At 39.3% G+C, this 23,481-nt stretch overlaps 1 protein-coding gene across 1 annotated transcript in view; it reads left to right on the top strand.

The window, feature by feature from the left end:
* DPH6 (diphthamine biosynthesis 6) overlaps positions 1-23,481 on the top strand; it is a 260,810-nt gene that overhangs the window by 158,430 nt on the left and 78,899 nt on the right. Inside the window, exon 13 of the mRNA XM_063118884.1 lies at positions 18,975-19,211. Coding sequence (XP_062974954.1) covers positions 18,975-19,211 — 237 coding nt within the window. The remainder of the gene's footprint in view (positions 1-18,974; positions 19,212-23,481) is intronic.

Raw genomic sequence — 23,481 nt, forward strand, 5'->3', positions numbered from 1 at the left:
TGATTATTGTCACTGGATTTCAAAATAGTAAACGTGTCTTTGCGCAAGTGTACTATCCCAGGGGGGATAGGCTCTGACTTTCTGCAGCTCGTGTAGGTAGTTCTTGAGCTAATTATTAGTGGCAAGTACAAAGTAGCAAGGCCACCTGTTCATGTTTGCATACTTACACTTCCTGCGTAAACAAACTGACACCTGAGTTCCCCTAAGAAAGGCTATTATTATATTCATTTGAATGAGACTGAATAATCCTAGCCATTCCCATGCACTTTGTAAGGCTTAGCTTCCACAAATTACAGTCTGATTCTGATTCAGAGACACTAATAGAAATGCCATTGACTAAAAAATGTTGTGTTCAATCAAGGATGCCACTGATTGACTCAGCATTCTTGTTTTATGGAGTTTGGCAATTCAGGGTGAGTGTTGGACATCCTTTAATACAATTATTCTTTGCCCTTCTGGTGCTGGCACTCCTCCATTAAAGTGCAGGATCAGTGCATCCATCAGAGACATGGCAAATTGTGTTAGTCCCTCTACCAATCTCCAGTTGCCTAAATAGCAAAAGAGGGATTGGGGGCTCAGTACAGTTCCACCGTCCTCATGAAGGAACATCGCACAAAGCCAAATGCATTGTCCTTTTGTTGGGACTGCTTTGGGCACTCTGCGTTTAGTGTTAAGGCGATGCTCCCATCCAGATGAGCCCTAAACTTTAGCTAATCTGTCCTTCACAGAATCACAACTAGAGGAAGCCAGACTTCCAGATAGTGTAAATCTGCAAAGTTCCCTTGAAGTCATAGCATTACGAAATAATATTTCTCAAAATTCAAGTTCATCTCTAACGTAGCTCTCTTTTTTTAATCACCTGCACTGGCATTAATTTAGAGTCTGTCTATAATAGATAAAATGGAGATGTAGAACTGTTATCTACGTGGATATTTCCAAGGCTATGGAATACCTCCTTCCTCCTGGAGAGTGATGCCAGCATTGAGCTTGCACAAAGTTTTGCTTGGTTGTTGTTAATCTGAAACAAAGACAACGGGGAGTGGGCAAAGGGGCTTTTAAAATCCGAATTGGCCCCCTGAGCCTACTCTAGTGTAAAAATGGGGGGGGAAGCTTAGCTGCTAGATGCAAATGTAAAGTAATGTCTGCTTTGGTCCCCAGAGCAGCATTTTAAAAGAGCCAATGACATTTGGGAAAGACACACATTTGAGTTAGATTATGAAGTCAAGTGTCTGCTGGGAAAAAGCATCTTGCTATGAGAATAGAGTGTCACACTGTTAATGTGTTTCATACACTGTGAATTACTGTGGTGTGATGTAGTGCTTTCACCTTTGATACAGAATGTTTTGGCTGCCCGGCCATCCCTCTTCTGTTTATAATCAGACTAATTTAGGGAGATGGTTGGTGGAGTAAAGACAGGTAGGAATGGCAAAAAATCTAACTCATTCTTCATTAAATTTTATGACTGCAATCTCAAGTCTCCTTGAATGCCAAGTTTCCAACATAATGTCACAGCCTTGAATGGAAGTGTCAGAGGAAACGGAGTATTTTTGGTCAGCTGTCCTTGGCTGTTCCATTGTAATAATCCTGAAGTAATGCTTTAATATATGGTGCAAGAAGGTGATGCGTTCTTAGAAGTAACTTTTATTGTCTGAGTGATAGTTATATGAGAGTCTAAGAATGCCTTGTATGAATGAGAAAAGCTGAAAAACCATGCAGTGTATTTAAATCTCATAGAATACTAGAATCATAGAATACTGGAGTTGGAAGGGGCCTATAAGGCCATCAAGTCCAACCCCCCTGCTCAATGCAGGAATCTCTCTTTGCAATTTTTATTATTCTATACCAGCCTTCCCAAACCTAATACCCTGCAGATGTGTGGGGACTACAAATGCCAACATCCCCCAGCCAGTATAGTCCAAAACATCTGGAAGGCATCAGGTTGGTGAAGGCTGTCCTATACAATGATGGTATAATTCTTTTCATACCTTGGAGAATAATATATTTTCTAGGTTATTCTTTATACGAAAGTAGAAAAGCCAGCAGATAAATATTACTACCATGTTCTGTGGAATATTTCACTTCCAATATACTTGCTTCATTATAACAACGTAATAGGAAAACAATGTGATTAATCAGTAATAGTATTTCATTTAAAACTTGTCATATGGCAGACAGTGCCAACATTATTGCATCAAAAAGTGCTGTCTAAGTAGAGAGGCAAAGGAGAAGAATTGGAAGCCATGGGAAGAGGGTTGTGACAGGAACTCCACTTGTCTTTGTTTCTGTAATCTCAATCTCTCTCTCTCTCTCTCTCTCTCTCTCTCTCTCTCTCTCTCTCTGTGTGTGTGTGTGTGTGTGTGTGTGTGTTTACATAATTTGAGTTTTTTCTCAAACTGTGAGAGCTAGAATTGAAATGAACAATTCAGTGCAAGTCAAGTGAGCTCACCTTCATGCATTATGTACATGGGAATAAAGTATGTAGAAAGGGGCTGTGGAGCTCCTCCCAGTTCCACATTTGCCATCTACACATTCCCATTGATACTGGAACCCTGCCCATCCTCCATGTACAGAGTTCTATGCATAAATACTTCCCTGCCTCAGAAGCGCATGTGAGTGATGGTGGAGGAGGAGTTATGTGTTGGGGGTGGGACTACAGGTGCAGACCTGCTGTCCTTTTCTATAAACTTTTCCTCTTCACAAAGGTAATATATGAATGGAACTGGAGTCCTCACTAGGTGTAAGGTGGCACGTTCTGTTGCATAGTTGTAGCATGCAGAACTCTAAGCTTGATTGCCACAGGTGACTTGTGCATAGCTTGTCTAAATATTAGTTCTTTGGATTAACTTCAAGGACTCTAAGGAAGAAGAATAAGTACAACTCAACATAATTAAATGCATCCTAATTAGCACATATTTGAGGTTACATTCCTGAGTGCAATATCCACACTATAAAGAATATATTATGTGATGCAGGTCATTATTTAAAGATATTTGCTTGTGTCAGCATATACATGTTTTAAATATTATTATTTTTTCTCAGTAACCTTATCTATGTTTCCATTCTGCCTATACACATTCTGAGTAGCTTTCATATTCCTGTACCAACAGAAGCTGGTCCAATAAATGATGCCACCTTCCTGATTTTATGTTTCTTAATACTTTGGGATTTGCAGGACAGCATCTATCTTAAAATGAACTATCACTCATACTGACAGAAGTCACACAAGGTCTGCTGAAGATACACGCCATATGATATATGATTCCTTAGGGAAGGACCCATATCGTATGTATTCTTCTGTTAGAAAACATGTGTTCAGTAAATAATAATGATGACTCATCTTGAAGCATCCACTACACCTCTTTGTCTCAGTAATATTTCTTTCTCTTCCATAGCGAGCACATCTTCAAAATATGATTGTCATTATCAGGTTCTCCTAGTCATTAGCTTTCTCTTTAAATCTTTCCTTATCAGTCAGTACCTTCAGGGGCTGCCTTGTACTACAAATTCTCCCCAACATCACTCTGGTTCTGTGGTCTCCAAAAACTGAAGGCAGTATTCACCTTCCTGCTTTTTATTGTGGTGCCTTAAAACATAAAACCAGTAATCTAGTATAATAATATGGCTAAATTGCTGTGTGTAATCACCATAGATATAGGTCACTTTCATCTTTCTTTCAAACAACTTTTCTCCCTTTCTTTAAATACATTTCAGAGATTTTATAGAATATGTGCCCTAGGATTTCTTTGCATTTACCCGTCAAATCTCATATTTTTGTTTCCATCTGTTATTTCTAACCTGTCTAGTGCCTTTGGTATTATTTCTCTAGTCTCATTTATGTTAATAACACTCTGCAACTTAGCGTGCTCTGTGGATTTCATTAGTATGCTGCTAATCCCATCTTCCATTGCATTAATGAAGATGTTAAACAAAATCAGACCTAGCATCAATCCCTACGGCACCACACTAAACACCTATCCCAAGTTAATATGTTGGGATTTTTCATTTAAACTCCTTGCATTCCCCTGGCAAGTTACAAAATGTTTGCGTCCATGCTGATTTAAATTATTTTCTTCAGTGATTGTATCATATACTATTAAAATACAGACGCTCTTGCATTTGTTATACTCATTAGGTCCAGAATTATATCTTAATATGTTGCCTAGTCTGGCTAGCCTACTGTGTTCTGTATAACACTGAGTGAACACTGAATTCTTTATCACTTAATGTGGTTGCTAGATCTCCTTTCCCTGTTTAAAAATTGAACAGGTTTATTTAGATTGATTCTTAACTGATACTTTTTTTTATTTTGTAGGCCATTCAGAGCTTTTGGAAGCACACCTATGTACACACACACACACACACGTTGTTTCAGAACTTTAGAACTCTGATTTAAATGTTTTGTTTTAATTGGTTCTGTACTGATTAAAGTTAAGTTGCTTATTAAGTGATAGGCTCAATAATCTTGCTTTTATTTTGAAGTGATGAGTGATGACTTAACGGCTTTTTCTTGTCCTGTTGTTTATTCAAACATTTCTATGATTTGGCAGAGAGAAAGAGAGAGACTTAGGGCATGTCTACACCATGCCTATATCTCAGGGTAGTCCTTGGATTATCTCTGTGCATCCACATGATGCACAGGGGATCCTGGGGTCAAACCAGGACAAGCAAGGGCTTACCCTGGGATATCAGGAACTGCGAAAAACCTGACTTTTCCATGGTTCAGGGACCGTCCCGTGTAGCTGCTGCTCCTGGGTCGTCCTGTCCTCCCTGTGAGTAGCGGGGCACTTGAAATGGGCACGAAGCTGCACAGCATCGGGGGTGGGGGGATGGGGAGCGGGGTCTGTTTATTTACCCCTTATCTTTTGCAGTGGAGTGCAAGTGTGCTCCTCTCGTTGTTGTTGTTTTAAAAAATGGTGGCCGCAATGTCCTTCCGAGATGTCATGTGGTTGTCAAGACACCCAGGGAGGATCACGGAAGCCGGTAAGTCCGCGATCCTCCCCCAGCACCCTTGTGTTGTAGACATGCCCTTAGTAAGTCTATGCTAGGTGACTAAATATATATATTACATGCAAATGTATGTAACCAAACAAAACAGCTTCATAATGAACAGTTCGGAACAGAGAAGCAGCAAGTGAGAAGGGACGTTTAACTCCTTCCTCGTTGCCTGTTTTTCTGCTACAAATCTTCTCCTATGGGGGTTCTAAATGGGGTCAAAGGGATCTTTGGAACATTGCCAGAGAAGAAAATGGAGGGGAGAAAGGTAGAATAGTGAAACAGCTGGCAAGGAAAAGGCTTAGTGCCCCATCTTCGGTGCTACTTCGCCACTTCAAAATTACTCTCCTGAAAAAAACAACTAGCCTTCGGGGTTCTGTTACATGCATCTTTGATGTAATGTGTAGCTATGTCCTTAGAATAGAATCAGAGGATCACCTTGTCAACTTTTGACAGTCACCTTGCTGTGAAGGACCACAAGGTAGGTGTGCCTGAGGTTGAAGTGATAACTTTATGGCTTACGGCTGGGATGAAAATATCCCAGAACTGCTAAAGAAGCTATCCAGGGAAGAGGCCTGAGTTTGAATCTTCTATTGTGTGCTGAGTTGGTACATCCCTGGACAGCTGTATTAGATACTCAAGGCTCTTGCTGGCTAAAGGTTAGTTTTGCCTACACAGCTGCCTATGTGCATATTGCTGTCATTCAAACAGCACATACATTTATGGATAATCAGACTTGGTAACTCTGATCCAGATTTTAGAATCTAAACTAGATATCAATAGCACTTTTCAAAATTATGTATAGTAAACATGTACATAAACTACTGTGTGATTTAGCCCTGCTTACATCTGAGGCTTGTCCTGCTTACTTCAGTCATTCATTTATTTAAAATATTTCTAGTCTGCCTTTTAGGGCAAAAGTCCTCCCAAGGCACTTTACACAATGAAATCTCATACAATAAATTCCAATAACAACGATTTTAAAAAATTGATGAAATTAACAAATTCCAGTGATAAAATATCTAGCACATAGGGTACTAAAATCTAAAACACAATTGCAGCTAAAGGAAACCCTGAACAGTCCACTAGAACATACTCAGGAGAAGCCCAGAGAAAACAGGTAATTCTTCAGTGTCTTACCAACTGCTAGCAATGATGGGTCCTGATGGACCCCTGATGAATCATGCAGACTAGATATGAAGAGACTTGCCCTGCTTACTTGTGAGTAGACATGTAGAGGCTTGGTTGTTGGGATGTTATTTGACAGTGTACCTCAGTGATTAATTCCTATTTACTTCTGAGCAGTTATGCAGAGGTTTATCTTGCTTATGTCTGAGTAGATATGCAGAGGCTTGATCTGCTTTCTTCTGATTAGGCTTAGAACTGATAACAATCCCATCTTGGTCCTTCCCACTCTACCATTGGCCTTAAGCCCACAGATGTAATGTAGCCCCTGAGACTTGGAATTTATTTATTTATTTATTTATTATTTACATTTATATGCTGTCCATAACCAAAGCTCTCTGAGCGGTTTACAAAGATTAAAAACACTGAACATTTAAAAATTAATATACACAATTTTAAACCATAAAAAGCATAAAAACAGACTATATACCAACTATCCAGGGGTCAGTTAAAAAACTTAAAATATGCTGTTAAATGCCTGGGATAAGAGAAAAGTCTTGACCTGGCACGGAAAAGATAACAATGTTGGCACCAGGCGAGCCTTGTTGAGGAGATTGTTCCATAATTGGGGGGGGGGGACCACTGAAAAGGCCCTCTCCCTTGTTACCATCCTCCGAGCTTCCCTCAGAGTAGGCACCTGGAGGAGAACCTTAGATGTTGAGCATAATGTACAGGTAGGTTCATGTCGGGAGATGTGTTCCATCAGGTATTGTGGTCCCAAACCATGTAAGGTGTTATAGGTTAAAACCAGCACCTTGAATCAGGCTCAGAAATGTACAGTCTCTTGGATTGAAAAAGGTTCCCCACCCTTGACTTAAGGAAACCTGGACAGGAGTGTTCAAGATCGGGTGACAGAAAGATTAATAATGATTCCTTACTACTCTTTCAGGAAACAGGAGGAGAGGTGGATGATTCAGTGGTGTCAGGTGGACACCAATTGGAAGCTCTGAATTCTTGTTAGGGAAGAAGAGTATGATGAGACTTGGCAAAGAAGGGGTCCTACATAGGGAAAACTTGACCTTAGGGAAAACTGGTGTATTAAGGAGTTACAGGCTCATATTTTGTAGACCTTACAGAAAAATGAGGTGGTCCTTGATGGGAGACTTCCAAGTATGTCCCCAGAAGTGATCACTCAATGAAAAGTTATTTCTTTGTTTTCCAAATACAGTAAACTTCTGGTAATTCCCAGAGAACAGAGCAATGATACTATCCTCTTCCTACATTTATGAAACCTGCATGTGTTGTGTTATGAATCTGTGTATTGACTTGAAAAAAATAACACACTCTGGCAAAGTAGATGCGTATAATCTTTCATTTATTGAGCACACATGAATTGTTTTATCAAAAACTTTCTGAAAACTCTGTTTGCCCTAGAAAGTTCAATAAAAAAGATTCCACATTAGCAAATGCAATTTCACTGCCATTAGCTAAATACGAGGGACGTAGGAAGAAGGAATTACCATATATTAAATTAAAGGCTCACCACCTTAAAGCTGTAATCCCTTTAGAAAAGATAATTTCTATCTAACTTAATCAGCAAGAGGTCTTTATTGCCTGAAGTTTTAATTGATTTAAACCCTCTATAAGGTCAGAGGTACACATGGCTGACCAGAGGCAGCAAATTAACACATTGTTAGTTGTGCTTATTTACCTTGACTGAACATAATGGTGGGTTATTTGACTAGAGGTGGGGTGGAGCAGGTGCCACTGAATCTTCTGTGAACTTTAACCTCTTAAAGAGCAGCAGTCACTCAGATAGCAGAGTGCATTCAGAAGAAAGATGTTAGTTTATTGCATAGTGTTTCTTTATAATTTTAGAGACAGGTGAACTGCTTCTTCTGGGTAAATGATATGTATTGTCATTTAGAAAAATAATTCTAAAGGTAATGGTTTGGTTAAGTTTTTTAAAATGGTGATATCATTATTATTTATTGTCATTATTTTACTATGTACATGGTGCTGTACATAGTAAAACAATAAAACAGCAACACCCTGCTACATAGGCTTACATTCTAATAAAATCATAAGAACGCAATTAGAAAGGGAAGGGGATACACCAAACAGGCACAGGAGACTATAAAACTTTAGCAGTGTAAAAGTAAAATCAAGTCAAGGTCTAAAATCTTTAGAAAAAAGAAAAGTTTTCAACTGAGCTTTAAAAATTGTAATTGAAGTCATGGTCTGCAAATGCTCTGGAAGAGAATTCCAGGCATAAGGGGCAGCAAGAGAAAATGGACAAAGCCAAGCAAGAGACCCTTGGGCGGGTAAGAAACATAGTATTCAATGAGCGAAGAGCACAAGCAGGGCAATAATGTGAACTTAGAGAAGCTAGATAGGAAGGAGTTAGACTGTGGCAAGCTTTGAAAGTCAACAGAGAAGCTTATATTCGATTCTGAGGTGAATTGGAAGCCAATGAAGGGATTTCAGGAGTGGAGTTACATAATCGAAGCGATGAGCCAAGAAGATGATCTTAGCAGCAGAGTGGAGAATAGAAACCAACGAACTGACGTGATAAGAAGGAAGGCCAGTCAGGAGAAAGTTACAATAGTCCAGTCGAGTGGTAGGCCACGGTTGATTGTTTAAAGACTTTTAGATTATATTCATATGGTCTCTAGTCTATTAAATCCAGCACATATTATTTAGACTTGGTAGTCTTGGCTCATTCCATATGTCAAGCCATGATACTACTTGCGGAATATAGAAGAAGCATCCTTATTTTAACTGACACATTTAGTAACTAACTTGTCTCAGCTGTTAAAGTGTTGCCATGTTTACATGAAGTGTTTACATGATCAAGCATGTAGCCATTAGAGCATTAAAAATTGTGATGTATGATGAGAGCATGTATATGATCAAGGATGCTCACATACTACTAGTGCTAAATATTTACCTAGCTTACAGGTTTTCACTCTATAGCTTTGGCTATTGGGCGGTATAGAAAAGCAATAAATAAACAGGTGATATTAGCATCTGTAATTCCACAGTATCAGAATATTTCAGCGTCAAAAACAAAAAAGACTTTTACAACCAGGTCCTCTTGGATAGTTATATAAGCACATAGATGCATGCATGCCCTCTCATGCATATAATTTCTTTCTTAGAGTTGTACCACTTCACAATTTCTGAAGCACACAAGTATGCCCATGGTGGGGTTTTTTTGGGGGGGGGGCAGTGTGACGCTTAGCTGTTCTATTCCTGCAATGTGCCACTGATGCAGCATTTTGAGTCTCTAGGGCCAACACAGACAGTATTTTAACTGTGTCTCTAGTACTCTATGTCCTAGAGTAGGTACAGAGCCCCTAATCTATATTTTGAAAGCTGACCCCTCCCCCAACACACACTCATATTAGGGCCCCCTATACTCTAGAGTAAGAATGAAAAAGCTGCTATAGTCACATCTGTTTTGGCCATTACTGTTCCTACCTAGAGTGTAGGTTTGGATCATATGTTTGATGCAACCATTGCCATTGTTGTATTCACATAAGATGTCATCAAGAAGCAGGAAGTGTGCGATTACCAGTACTACTAACTGATAAATGTAACATGTGGCCAAAACTAAAGAGCCATGCCTGTGTAATAAAAAGAAGCAAAAGTATAAAATGTTTTGTGTCAATAAACCAACCATCAGATCCTCAGAAAAGGAGCTGTTTCCACAGAAATTATTGGTTTTCTAGATACAAAATACTGATTGTGCGCCAATGTCAGCAGCAAGTCTGTTTGGCTTCACACTCAGGCTTCAGAGGAAAAGTGGCAAAATGTTAGCAGAATTTACCAAGTATTTTCACATGCTATACTGCTATGCTCTCCTATTATATGAAGGTGGCTGGGAAGTTCTGAATGGGCATTGTCAGCTCTGAGAAAGTTTTCCTTTATTGCTTTTTTTCTTTCTATGCTGTTTCACAGATGAAAGCTCCATTGGAATCTGTTAAAATGCTGCATTTACTGCCAGGATTGGCCTGGCTACACACGTTTTAGCTTGGCATGGTAGCCAGCTGTTGTGGTCACTACTGATCTCTTCTCCTGCTTTCTACCCTGATGGATGGAGATGCATCTTTTCAATCACTTTGCGCTGTGCTTTGGCAAAGGAAAGAGGAGGAAATAATTCCTTTTGCTGTTTCTTTCTTCCCCAACATTAGGTGTAAAATGCTGGAAACGATCCCCCTTTGTTCGAGGGCTGGTGGAGAGAGGAGGGAGTTTGCATACAAGGTTCTGCAGAAGCGTTGTATTGATCTTCCTAGAAGTTCTCGGCAATTTGCAGGAGAGGGATATTTGTGCCAGAGATCAGGGAGAAGAGGGAATTTCCACGTAGATGGACGGGTGGTGGCCATAGCTCCCTGCTGGCTGAATTGGTAGGTGAGGTTCCAAAAGCCACTGGACAGAATCCCTGGAGGAAATATTGCCCAAAAGAGGCCCAGTGGGACAGAAGGAAACTAGTCTAAAGGAAATGAAGAACCACCCACAACTTCTCTTTTGCTGGCACCACCCTCTTTTTTTTAAAAAAGAGGGAAATTTAAACCTTTTAATTTATTTTTGTATCTGAGTATGAGTGTGGTTGTATATCACCAATCTACGGCAAGAACTAAGACCGAGAAAGCCTGGTTAAAATGACAACACAATATTGAAAACTTTATTTATAAAGAAAAACATATTTAGATACAACCTGTGCTTAAAGTTATTTAAATATACCTTCATCCACCTTCTAGGGAAAACTAACCACCACCACCCAAAACTATAGCCTCTAATCTTACCCTGATGAAAGCTCATTTTCCTCCTCACTTTCTCAACTCTATCCTCTCTCTCTCACACACACACTCTCCACTCAAAATGAAACAGCCAATCAAACAGGTCAACATTCTAACTCCCCCCTCCCTCCTACTTACCATTGCCTGTAATAAAAACGATTGGCCAAAACAAATCAAGCCCTCAACCAAACATTCAAAAATGTACATACAAACAACAAAATAAAATACCATTTCATCACAAACACTCTTTACAAGTATAGTCTGAGAGTAGAGTTAAAGAAGCAAACCTGGCAGCTAGGTAAGTGTCTTCTGGTGATGTAGCCATCAGCTAATAAACTATAGTGGAATCTCATTTGGCTTGCCAAAGTTTGAATGTTTGCTGGCTAGGTACAGAGGAGGGATCTGAAGGGACTCTTCCCTCCTCCGCACCCTCTGCTACATGGCAATTCTCATTGTGCTTGCACCTTCCTTAACATGCAGTGCTTCAGTGACAAACCCCAGATGCTTCTTGGCTGCTTACCCGCTGTCATTTTTGAACATCAGGAGCATACCCCCATCCTTGAGATTGAGCCCTAAGACTCTGTTTATGTCATGGAAGATGTGTCCTGTCAATGAGATCTATGCACAAGGCTAAACGTGATGTTCGATTTGCCTTGTTTCTTGGGCCAGAATTAAATTCACATTAATTTACTTCGAACAGTAAGGCACTAACTTGTGGAACTTCAATCTATATTGTGCGACATATGCTAGCCGGCATCTACAATCCAATCACCCAGTTTCAATCTTGCTGAACTTTGAAGTTTTTCATCTCTATTTATGCTGGCAGATCTTGGTATCGTATTATCAATGAACCTGATTATCTTTGCTGAAGATACTACATTGACTTGCAATCAGCCATATAATTTTTTTACTATGTTTAATGGAATATTTATGTTAGAATGTGCAAAGTATGTATAAAACTTGAAATCATAGCACTCCCAGCAGTTAAATTGGAAAGTCAATATGGTATAATTATTTATTTGTTAGAGTTATTCAGCATCTCATTGAACAATTTCTCTCTGGGTGTTGTAAAAATTGAAAAAAAAGAGTCTTGTGGCACCTTAAAGATTAACCATTTTATTCTGGCATAAGCGTTTGTTGGCATTGTTCACAAGTGATAACCTAGTGCCCATGAAGCCATGAAGTGCCCTGGAACTGGTGGCCTCAGCATGTTGAGGTCCCCCAGGGGTTCACTACACCAAGGGGTTCACTACATCACAGGGGTTCACTACACCAAGCCTGAGCCCATACAGACAGACCAGATTGGCATTTACCTGGACAGGAAGCTGAGAGAGAATTCATATAGTCCCCAGTGATACTCCCTCCCTGACCCTCATGGCCATTTGGGTGCTGAAACATGTACCTGGAAGGACATAGCTGGAGAAGACTTCCTCCCCTCCTCCCCCCACCCCATGGGTCTCAGTTATGTGTTCTGATCCTGTTCAGATGACAAGCAAAGCTACGGTGTTTAAGCATTTTTAGCTAAACATTGTGGCTTAGCATGTCGTGTGAACCAAGACTTAGCATGTTGTGTGAACCATTCCAAACCATGGTGGCTATAAAACCTTGCTTTAAACATACTCACTAACCATTTGCTGCAAAGGGGTGAGCGGCCTAACCATGGTTTCGCATGTTGTCTGTACAGGCCCACTGTGAAGGAATGTTATGTATATAAATCCATGTTCTGTAATATTTAAATATTCTCTGTAACCTTCGTTAGGCTATAAAGTATCTGAGTAGGCCTGCGGCCTATTTTTGTTACAGGACTGTGTAGAAATAGTGCTTTGTTATAGATTCTGAATGGGGGAGAAAGATGATCACTTTTAATATTTATAGATGGGGCCTGGTTCAGGTAGATTCTAGTTTGATTGTTCTAGGAAACATCAGATCCTGATTGGCTAGGATTCTACTAGGTGGAAAAGAGAATTTGGGAAATGATGGAAGTTAGACAGTGGACTGTTAGAATCAGTCAGTTGGTGAAGTGAAAAGGTGTTGTTGGTTGGTATGTGATGAAAGGACTAGGAAAAAACTGTGGAGAAAGGGAATAGTTAAGGCATGAACATTAAGCTATTTCTTACCTGTATGATAACTGTGTATTGCTGGTGAAAATCAATAATAGGGAGCAAGTGGCTGCGTTATGCCAGGAGGCTACCCTACGTTCTTACTAAAAGCAGGCATTAAAAACCAGATAAATTAACAAGCAGCGTATACTGAAGAACTGGACCTGGTTGTGGGGGAATTTGGCTGGGGTGGAGGTTTAGGAAATTTGGCCTGGGGTAAAAGAAGTAGTTCAGAAGTAATTCAGGGCACAGTCCTATGGGTTACAGTCCTGATTGACAGAGAGTTCCAAGTTTGGAGTCTTCTGCTTATCCTATGCTAGGGTGACCATATGAAAAGGAGGACAGGGCTCCTGTATCTTTAACAGTTGCATAGAAAAGGGGATTTCAGCAGGTGTCATTTGTATACATGGAGAACCTGTTGAAATTTCCTCTTCATCACAACAGTTAAAGTGCAAGAGCTATACTAGAGTGACCAGATTTAAAAGAGGGCAGGGCACCTGCAGCTTTAACTGTTGTGATGAAGAGGAAATTTCACCAGGTTTATTTATTTATTTTTATTTATTTATTAAATTTTTATGCCGCCCAATAGCCGAAGCTCTCTGGGAGGTTCACAAAAATTAAAACCATAATAAAACAACCAACAGTTTTAAAACACAAATACATAATACAGTATAAAAAGCACAACCAGGATAAAACCACACAGCAAAAATTGATATAAGATTAAAATACAGAGTTAGAACAGTAAAATTTAAATTTGAGTTAAAATTAAGTGTTAAAATACTGAGAGAATAAAAAGGTCTTCAGCTGCCGACCAAAGGAGTACAGTGTAGGCGCCAGGCAGACCTCTCTGGGGAGCTCATTCCACAGCCGGGGTGCCACAGCGGAGAAAGCCCTCCTCCTAGTAGCCACCTGTATATATTTGTGTATATGGTTCTCCATATATACAAATGACAGCTGCTGAAATTCACTTTTCAATACAACTGTTAAAGATACAGGGGCCCTATCCTCCTTTTCATATGGTCACCCTACCTATGCCCTACTGGCAAGAGCCAGGCAGGGCAAGAAGAGGCTGGAAGCAATTTTGCCTCCATTACTCAGTTTAAAATGCAAAAAGCAGCTAGATGGGCCTAAGAGCCCATAGGGTAGCTGACTTACATTTTGGTGGATGGATAGGGAACTGGGGAACCCATAGGATATTGCATGTCACTGCCCTTCCCCTCCCCACCCACCAGCATGCCCCCTTTTCTCGTCTCCGACTTCTCTTACAAAGCTGCATTTGCGACCTTGTAAGATGAGCTTTCCGCAGCAGCTGAAGATCCACAATCAGATCTCTTCCTTTGTGCTCAGAGCTCTGTCTATGGATGCGGAAGAGGTGATCTGCAGCTTCCTATGGTGGTCCTGTACGATTGCCCTCTAAGAGGCTTGTAGCAACAGTATCTCTTGAGCCCTTAAGAATTGTCAGTAACCATTCTTTTGAAAACCCCAAAGTAAATGTTAGCATTCCCTTATGTACAAAATAAAGGAACATGTCAAACTGTCTCTATTGTTTATGCCCATATCATGTCTAAGCCTCTTATACCAAGCTACTAGGAAAACTAAAAGTACTCTAAGAAAATTGATGGCAGCAGAAAATGGCCTACTTGTGGAAGAACTCTGAGTTGTAGTGTCAGGGAGTTCCTTACTCCTTGAAATATAAGCATTGCTTAAAAAAAAGAGTCCCCCCACTTACCATAGTGGTATAATAGCTGGGAGCATCAGAAAAGGACGGGGAAACCCAGGTTCAAATCCCTACTTGGCTATGAAACTCTTGGACTAATCACTACCTCTCAGCCTAACCTACCACATGTAGTGCTTGTGAGAATAAAATGTGGTGGGGAAAAACAATGTTGACCACTCTTGAGCTCCTCAGAGGATGGGATCTAAAATTAATTTATTGCCCATGTTTTAGTAACAGCACCTCTAGTTGTCTCTGTTATGTATACTGAGGATGGGGCTAATTTGTGACTAGTATCCAATTGAAATAATAAAAACCTACCCATCACCTGAGAAACCATTTCGTAAAGTGTTTGCAACCGCTAAACAACGCCAATTTTGAGTTGGTCCTGTATCCTACTTTGAACAGCAGGGCATACATTTGACCCACGTTGCATACAAAAGTAAGCATTTCCCCATCTAAAACCGCTCATTTGTAGGCTTTCCCATTACCTATCACTTTGCTGTCTTAGGAATTTTTAAAGATGCAAACTATTATTTTAGAAAGGAAGGTCGTTGCCTTAGAATTGGAACCAAAAGCTTTGCCAGCTTTGTTTTGAACTTTAAAAAACAACAACACAAAAAACTATGTGGGTTAATTTACCAGAAGTATCCAGGAGACTTTTAAGACGGTGTTATCTTGGTGCATATTTCAAAACACTGACAGATACTTTATCAGTAATTAGTATTCATATTATGTCTCAAACAATCTGTTCAAGAATAGGGGAAATGAACTGGTTGAACAGCTCTTTCTATCTGATAATTAATGTTTTTTTTGGGGGGGGGCAATGTCTGCATGCAAAATTGAGGTCAAACAGGAAGTTATTTTTTCATAGAATAATGTAAATGACCTGCACTAGGGCTTCGTCTTTTCTACTGATTTAACTTTGGAATAAACCGTTCTTAAGAAATAAAATATCACCCCTTGGAATAATTTCTTTCTGGAGTTGTTGCTCATCTTGTCAATATGCCACTTGATATCTGGCTGGACTCCCTTGTTCAATGGCACATATTTTTAAATAGCACACATCTTCCCACCCACCCACCCCCCACAAAGACCATTTGTTCTTTTTAACAAAAATATTAATTGCATTCCTTTTTCTTCCAACTTTTTGGTTATATATAGCACGGCAAAACAATATTTTAGACATCTTAAACAATTTAAAAATATAGTTGATGAGTGTCAGTTGATCTATTAGATTTTCTCTTCGCCTCCTCCCCCTCTTCAGCTGCTAATCATAGAATTTGATTGCCAAATAGCTTAGCGTACTCTTCCAATAGTTACATGTGTGAGTCTTCTGTGAGATACAGGCAGTTTTATAAGGACAGATTTGGAGTTGCATATGGGTTTGTCACATGATTTGATTGCCATGTCTTTGAGGGTTGTTGGATTTTTTTAAGTGACACATACAAAACGTTCTGCAAATAGTTTCCCCAAAATTATTTATGCCTCATTAATTTGTATTATGATACTGCTTAAACTGGCCTTTAAAACTCTTCTGCCAAATGATGAAGACCTTCTTTTTAGGAAGGTTTTTGTCCTTTGGCTTTCTAGTCTGCCTCTACTTTTTAGTAACTTGTTTTATTAGTTGTTTTAGTCTTCTGCTGGTTTCTAACACGTCTAGCATTGTAAGGAGGAAATTTCATGTGATATTTAATTTGTTTTTATTTATTGTTTGTTTGGCTATGTTTTTGTATTTTAGGACTTTTAGCCATCTTCAACTGTCATGAAAGCGGGATATAAATTTGCATGTCTTCCTCCTCTTTCCACCAACAGGAAATAATAGCACAAAAATTGGGGTATGACAGTTACTTCACTGACATCACACTACACTGGCTACCACTTTTGGGGCTGGGGAAATTCACAGCATGGTTATATCACCTAGTTTGTAGATGTTGAGAGAAAAGAGGAGGAAAAAGAGGATTATAGGTTTCTCTCTCACACACACACAGTGCACATACGCATACTTATATATAGGGAATTTCCTTCTGCAAACATAGATTCACATCTCTGGCTGCCATCAACTCTCCCCCAAGATTGATTCATGTTGACAAAGAAGAAAGAGAACATTCATGGTCCAATGGGGCATGTACTGGAATGCTGTCCTCTCTTATGAGTGAAACTTCATGGCCTTGAATATGAGAATATGAGACATTCTTGCTCTGTCCTGTTTTCATATTTGGCTACTAGTATGGGTTCCATGAGTTTTGCATATACCCAGTTTTAGCATTCGGGATAGTATGACAGTACTTTAAATATTTTGGGGGATGTACATTGTTCCTTCCCTTTTGAGGGAACAATAGAGAAATGTCCTATTTTCCAACTTTTGGAGTAGCCAAGATACACTTGTGCCAAATTAAAGCTTTTTATTCTTTTTAATGTGGAGGTATCCTGATCATTTGGGGGCATACATTGAGCCCTCTGTTTTAGGCACAGATATAACATTTTTTCCTATTAATCATGATGATGAACTATGTCTGCATCAAATCTCAGTTTTCTGAATCATGTAGAAGTATTCTGACAGTTACAGATTCCACATGATGTGTTATAGAACTTTCAGCCGAGATCTGAACTTTTAGTTGATGTTCTGTTGTTTTGTCTAGTGCATTTTGTACTGTGATGATTGCTTCTGTGATATTAATTTGCTTTTGTGATATGGCTGTCAACCATCCTGAGATGTTTACCAAGATGTAAAAATGCTTGTGTCAAGTGTTTCAGTTCTTTGTAACAATTCTGCAGATCAGAACATGTAAGATTCTAACACATAGCTTCGATACAGATATTAGGTAGAAAGATGTTTGTTTATTTGTAACATGTGTAATCATTGGTGGCTTACAAACAAGCAACAATTAAATAGGTAAAACTAAAAGTTGCTACAAGGATGAACAGTCACATTCTTATTAAAAACAATATTTTGAAAAGGTCTGTGGAAATAGGAGTTGAAATAAGAAAACAACAACATTGAAGATAGTTCTACCTCTTTTAGGAAGCTATTGCAAACTCTGGGCACTATAACTGCACATTAAGTTCTTGGGCAGGCTCATATGGGGAAAGGTGATTCTTGAGAAACTCTAGTCAAAGTCCATTTGGGGTATTAAATGGACCAGCCCCTTGAATCAAGCCGGAAGCAAACTGGTAACCAGTGAAGCCGATAAACAATCAGTGTAGCATGATCTGAATTTCTGGCTCTGGTCAAAACTCTGGCAGCCAGCCACATTCTGAACCAGGTAAAGCTGCTGGACTGTCTTCAAGGGTTGCCTATGTAAAGTGCATTACAGTAATCAAGCTTGAAGATGACAAACGCCAAGTCGAATTTATCCAGGAGAAGGCATATCTAATGATAAAATGAAGCTGATAGAAATCATCCCTAGCTAATGCTGCCATCTTAGACATCCAAGAGCAAGGCTGAGGGATATACTGTAACTAACTGGTTTGAGCCTTTTGTGTATAACAGTAAAGGAAGTAAAAAACCAGCAAGATGTTTGACTTTAATTCATATGAATATTGTGTAAATGGAGTTTACATAGCTCATTTAAATTAAAGCTAAAAGTAATGCTTAACCATATATGCCTTATACAGTATATAAGTACAAACATATATAATCACATTCATATTAGCACTGCAAAATTGTAACCTTAAGTACAACTGATGGCTCTTACAGATATTTGTGAGGTTATCTTATGGGGGGAGGGGATTACTATTTGGGGCCCAGGTACCACAGGGAATGATGTTGAGCCTGGTATCTCTGTCTTAAGTTAATGAGAATTGTTGCTAACTAGAACATGTAACAGTCCCCCTTTTGTGTGTGTGTGTGTGTGCACGCACTCCCAGTTACGAGGTTGAAAACAAATTTACTTGGAATGTGACACAATACTGATACTCTGGAAATAATTCTGACTTTGTGAGAGGTTAAATTTACATATTTCTAGGCTTACCTATTCAGTTCGTTGAAGATTTCTTTGAAGGTGATTATGTATATATGGACTTCCATGTATTAAATTTCAGGTTCAAGCTTATTAAAATGCTGTACTTTTTATGATGCAACTAAATCCCTGTCAGAAATGACCTTTATGCCAATATACTTGCTCCTTTTGAGCCCAAGTTGTAGATAATGGTGTAATATACTCTATGAGCAAATGCAGAAGGACAAGTCCACTATTTCTCTTACATTCCCCCCCCCCCCCCATTATTATTGTCTTTTAGGTTGGAGATATTCTCTACTGTGCTGGACAGATTGCATTAGTGCCCTGTACTATGCAGCTTATAAGTGCTGGCATTGAAGTAGAGGCTTTGGTTTCCTTAGGCCATGTTGAAAAAGTCCTGAAAGCCATGCACACTGAACTCCAACATGTGCTTATGACAAACTGTTATGTAACTGACAGCAAGTACATTTCTGTCGCTCAAGCTGTATGGATGAAGAAATTAAGAGGACTTAAAAAGGTATGTGTAATATCATTTTTCTTTTTCCTGCTTTGAAAATAACAGTTTATGAAATGCTTTTTCCCCCTTTACACAAAGTAATATCAGAATATTCTTAGTGGCTTGCGCTAGGGTTCAAGTAAACACTGATATAATAAGGTTTGATTGAGCTGTTATGTTCTGGCTCATAAGTGGCTTACACAATTGAAACAGAAAATTGCCTAATAGAAAGTTATATTCATCACCAAGTTTGTCTTAATTCCCCAAAGCAATAAGGAATCTATAAGAGATGCCAATTCAGTCTAGAATTTTTTGAAAAGTATTTAGTGTTTGAAATAAATGTATCCATAGCCTTTTCTTCAGGAGGATAGATTGGTTTCTCATTGTACTTTATGAATTCTTGCATTTATTTATAGAGATTCTCTGTAAAGTTCATCTGTTACTGAGTAAATTCCATCTTATTCTAAGTAGGTTTCAAAGTAGCATATCTTAAAATTATATATTTATAATATTAAGTGTATGAAATAATACAAATAAAACAGCAAGCATGACATTTCTCAGTACTATTGTATGTGCAATACAATTTAGCTCATTTGATGGCCCAGATACTTCAGATCATATAATGCTTTCACTGCGCCAGATGAACGGGTTATTGATGCACTTCCAAGCCCAATTTAAAGTGCTACTTTTGACCTTTAAGGCACAATCCTATGCATGTTTCCTACACATATTTAGACAAAAAAAAGTCCTACAACTCCCAGCATTCCCCAGCCAGTGATCCTGGCTCTCTTTGTAATCACTGTGTTTGCAGTTTGCCCAGAGAACATTAATTATTGGGCAGATTAGAAATGTAATGAATAAATAAATAAAGTTCTCTTCTGTAAACTCTCCTGGCTGGGGCATGCTGAGAACTGTAGGCCTTTTTTGTCTAAGCATGCATAAAGTCTCAAATGGTTTGGGACCAAATTACTTAACTGACTTCACACATATCATAGAATCATAGAATAGCAGAGTTGGAAGGGGCCTACAAGGCCATCGAGTCCAACCCCCTGCTCAATGCAGGAATCCACCCATCAATCCGCCTGCACTTCAAGAACAGCAACAGAGGACCTTCACACCTGCCCACCTTTGAGGAAAATGCGCTACATTCCAACAAAATGATAACCCATCCTGCGGAATAAGCGCTGCGTTCAAACACAATAACTCATGGTTCAACAACAGCCAACACTCAGGTCCTCTGGGAACAATTTAGTCCAGCCAACAAAAACAAGGCTGACAACTATTACCCAGCGGACCTTTTCTTCTGCCACTCCCAGTTTGTGGAATGGCTTGCCGGGAGAGATTCGTCAACTTAACGTCTTCCAGAATTTAAGAAAGCCATAAAGACTGATCTCTTCTGGCAGGCCTACCCAATTGAATTTTAAAATGCCTTTAATAATGTGCTGCTTTTAATAATGTTTTAGTTTTAAATGTTTTAATTAGTTATATGTATTTTATGGTGTTTGCATTTGTGTTGTACCCCACCTTGATCCAGATGATGATGATGATGATGATGATTCAAACAATTTGTTCATCCTCCTTTTCAACAAATGGCAGCCAGTGGAGTGAAGTAGGGGGCAGGTAAATTGACAGTGTGATGGCATCTGTCTTGTAACACTTAGTGGTACAAAACACGGGAAAGAGAGGGAAATGAGACACAGGGCTGTATTATTATTATTATTATTTATTTATATAGCACCATCGATGTACATGGTGCTGTACAGATAACACAGTAAATAGCAAGACCCTGCCGCATAGGCTTACAATCTAATAAAGTTGTAGTAAACACTAAGGAGGGAAAGAGAATGCAAACAGGGACAGGGAAGTGTAAACAGGCACCGGGAAGGGTGAAGTAGTACCACCCAGCATAAGGCAAAGCATAATTTCTGCATATGTCCTCTGTCATGACCATAACTTTGATGCAGTTTCTAGAATGTTGAGTTCAGATGCAGCAAGCCTTGGTTCTAACCCTTGTCGACTAATGAAGTTCTAGGGGTGGTCTTACACAAGTCACCAAGCGATCTTCTAACATTATCTTACAAGGCTTTTTGTAAATATCAGATTACAATAGTAAAGCATGTCATACTTTAAATTTTGTTTTACCAGTCACTTCTATATACAAAAGCCATTTCCCATTGTTCTATTTGTGTCTGAGAGGGACCCAAGCCAGAAAAAAAAATTAGGAACTGGGGAATGGAACCTAAATTTTGAAGCTGGAAATATATTTCCTTCACTCCTGAAAACACTTTGGGAGGCATGTATAAAGGATGGTGATTTCCTCCCTCCCGTGCCAGGTCCTGGATGGTGTGAGATATTCAGAGTCCAAAGAGATGCACTACTTCACTGCCCTCCATTCCAAATTCTATTTTTGAACTGCACCCTGCCTAAATACATGGAGAGGAGAGAAGCAGAGCTCTTCCATTGTCTCTGCTGCAAGACCAGCTGCCTTTGACTCTTCCCAACTGTCACCTATCCAGCAGCCATTTCATCTGGCTATCTGACCTGTTTCCATCCCAGCTGGAATGACAGTTGGGCACATATGTTCAGATGCAAGTCCATGTACATGAGTGAACAAGGGTATGCAGAAACATCACCTAAAATGGCTACCTCACCCACTAAATATTTTTAGTGACAATGTGGAGCATTTAGATATGTGTTGCCTCCACTCAGACACTGCATCATAGTGAGCCAACAAAATGAATCACATTGCTCTCTGTTGTTCAGAAAGTCTCTTGGGCTTACATTAATGTAGTTGGTCATGTAAATGAGGGGAAACCAATTAGTTTGAAAAATATTGCTGGAAACTAATTTGTGGTCTTACATAATATATATTCCTTTTTATGTCAGGATTATGGCATTTACACTGTATTGAAATGTTATCCATAATCACTGATGCGAGCTTTTGAAATGCACTCTTTGAAACAGAACATTCTGTGAGTTCAAAACTGCACAGTAATACTGGGACTTCCATCTTGTGCCTTGCAAATTTCATTTCCCTAAGGTCAGGATTAAATGAAGCTTTTGTAGTCTTGTGAGGTAATTATAATGTAAATATTTAACACAGATCACACTTAGATAGTGGAACTCTAGATGTCTTCAGAATTATTGTGCCTATTGCTTCTGCCCCAGAGTGAAACATGAAAAGATTGCCATGTTTTTTTTTTTGTAAAACAAACAAACCAAACAAATAAGAATAATCTGGGGAGGAAGGGCAATGACATATGCTATATATTTTGAGAAACCTGCACAGATTGAAGCATTTATAATTTAGCATAGTCACTGAGAGAACAATGAAATAATGAACAATGTAATACATGACTTTATCTAGAGCCTTAATTGGGAAGTGTATAAAATGTATGTGATTATAAAAATAAATGTGACAGGAAAGAGAGTGGCTGGAGGGAACAGGGTGAAGGTTGTTTCCAGACCCCACCCCTTTGAGTCATCTTTCTCTGTGGTTGTTCTGCTCCCTGCTTGGAACTTTAAAGATCTTCCTGGCCCAGACAATGTCCCTCACTGCCATCCAGAAGCTTCCATAGTGGGTTGTTTCCATTCAAAGCCAGCTCCAGAGAGATTAGTTTGAAGGGAACAAAATATGGGTTGATTCCGACACTCTCCCCCCCCCCCCATCCTATTTCTATCCTGTATATCGTCAAAATCTGGTAAATGTACCCTCTTTGGGGGCCTGACAGGATTAAAAAGCAAGCTAGAAATAAATAAATAAATAGAACCTATAGCTGGGCTGATAATAACCAGAATGAACAAACATTGCTATTAAAGAATTGGTTTTTCTATTACTCAAATTGGAATATTGAGTTTGGCTTGTATTCATCAAATCATAGGACTATGGCCATGGCTAGACCAGGCCTATATCCTGGGATTGTCCCGGGATCATCCCTGTACATACAAATGACACACAGGGGATACCGGGAGCAGGCAAGGATGACCCCTCCATTTGCCTGGGATAATCCTTAGGTCTAGCTAAGGCCTATAAGTATAATTGAGTCCAGATTTCTGCTCAGTCAGGATCGTCTATGTTAGCACCTATGGATTAACCTGCATTATCATTCCTTCTAATATCAATTTAGGCTTTCCTGTGCTCACATGAATGTTGCCAGAATTACACTGCTCAAATGCAACAGGGAGATGTCGGCAGGTTTGTGGTAACCCTGAGGTTTGCAGCGATATGAAGAATTTAAGGGGGAGAATCCTCAAAACAGCCCAATGATAACACAGTGGCACAGAATGTTGA

The sequence above is a fragment of the Elgaria multicarinata genome, chromosome 2 (assembly GCF_023053635.1).
Source record: "Elgaria multicarinata webbii isolate HBS135686 ecotype San Diego chromosome 2, rElgMul1.1.pri, whole genome shotgun sequence".
NCBI lineage: Eukaryota > Metazoa > Chordata > Lepidosauria > Squamata > Anguidae > Elgaria > Elgaria multicarinata.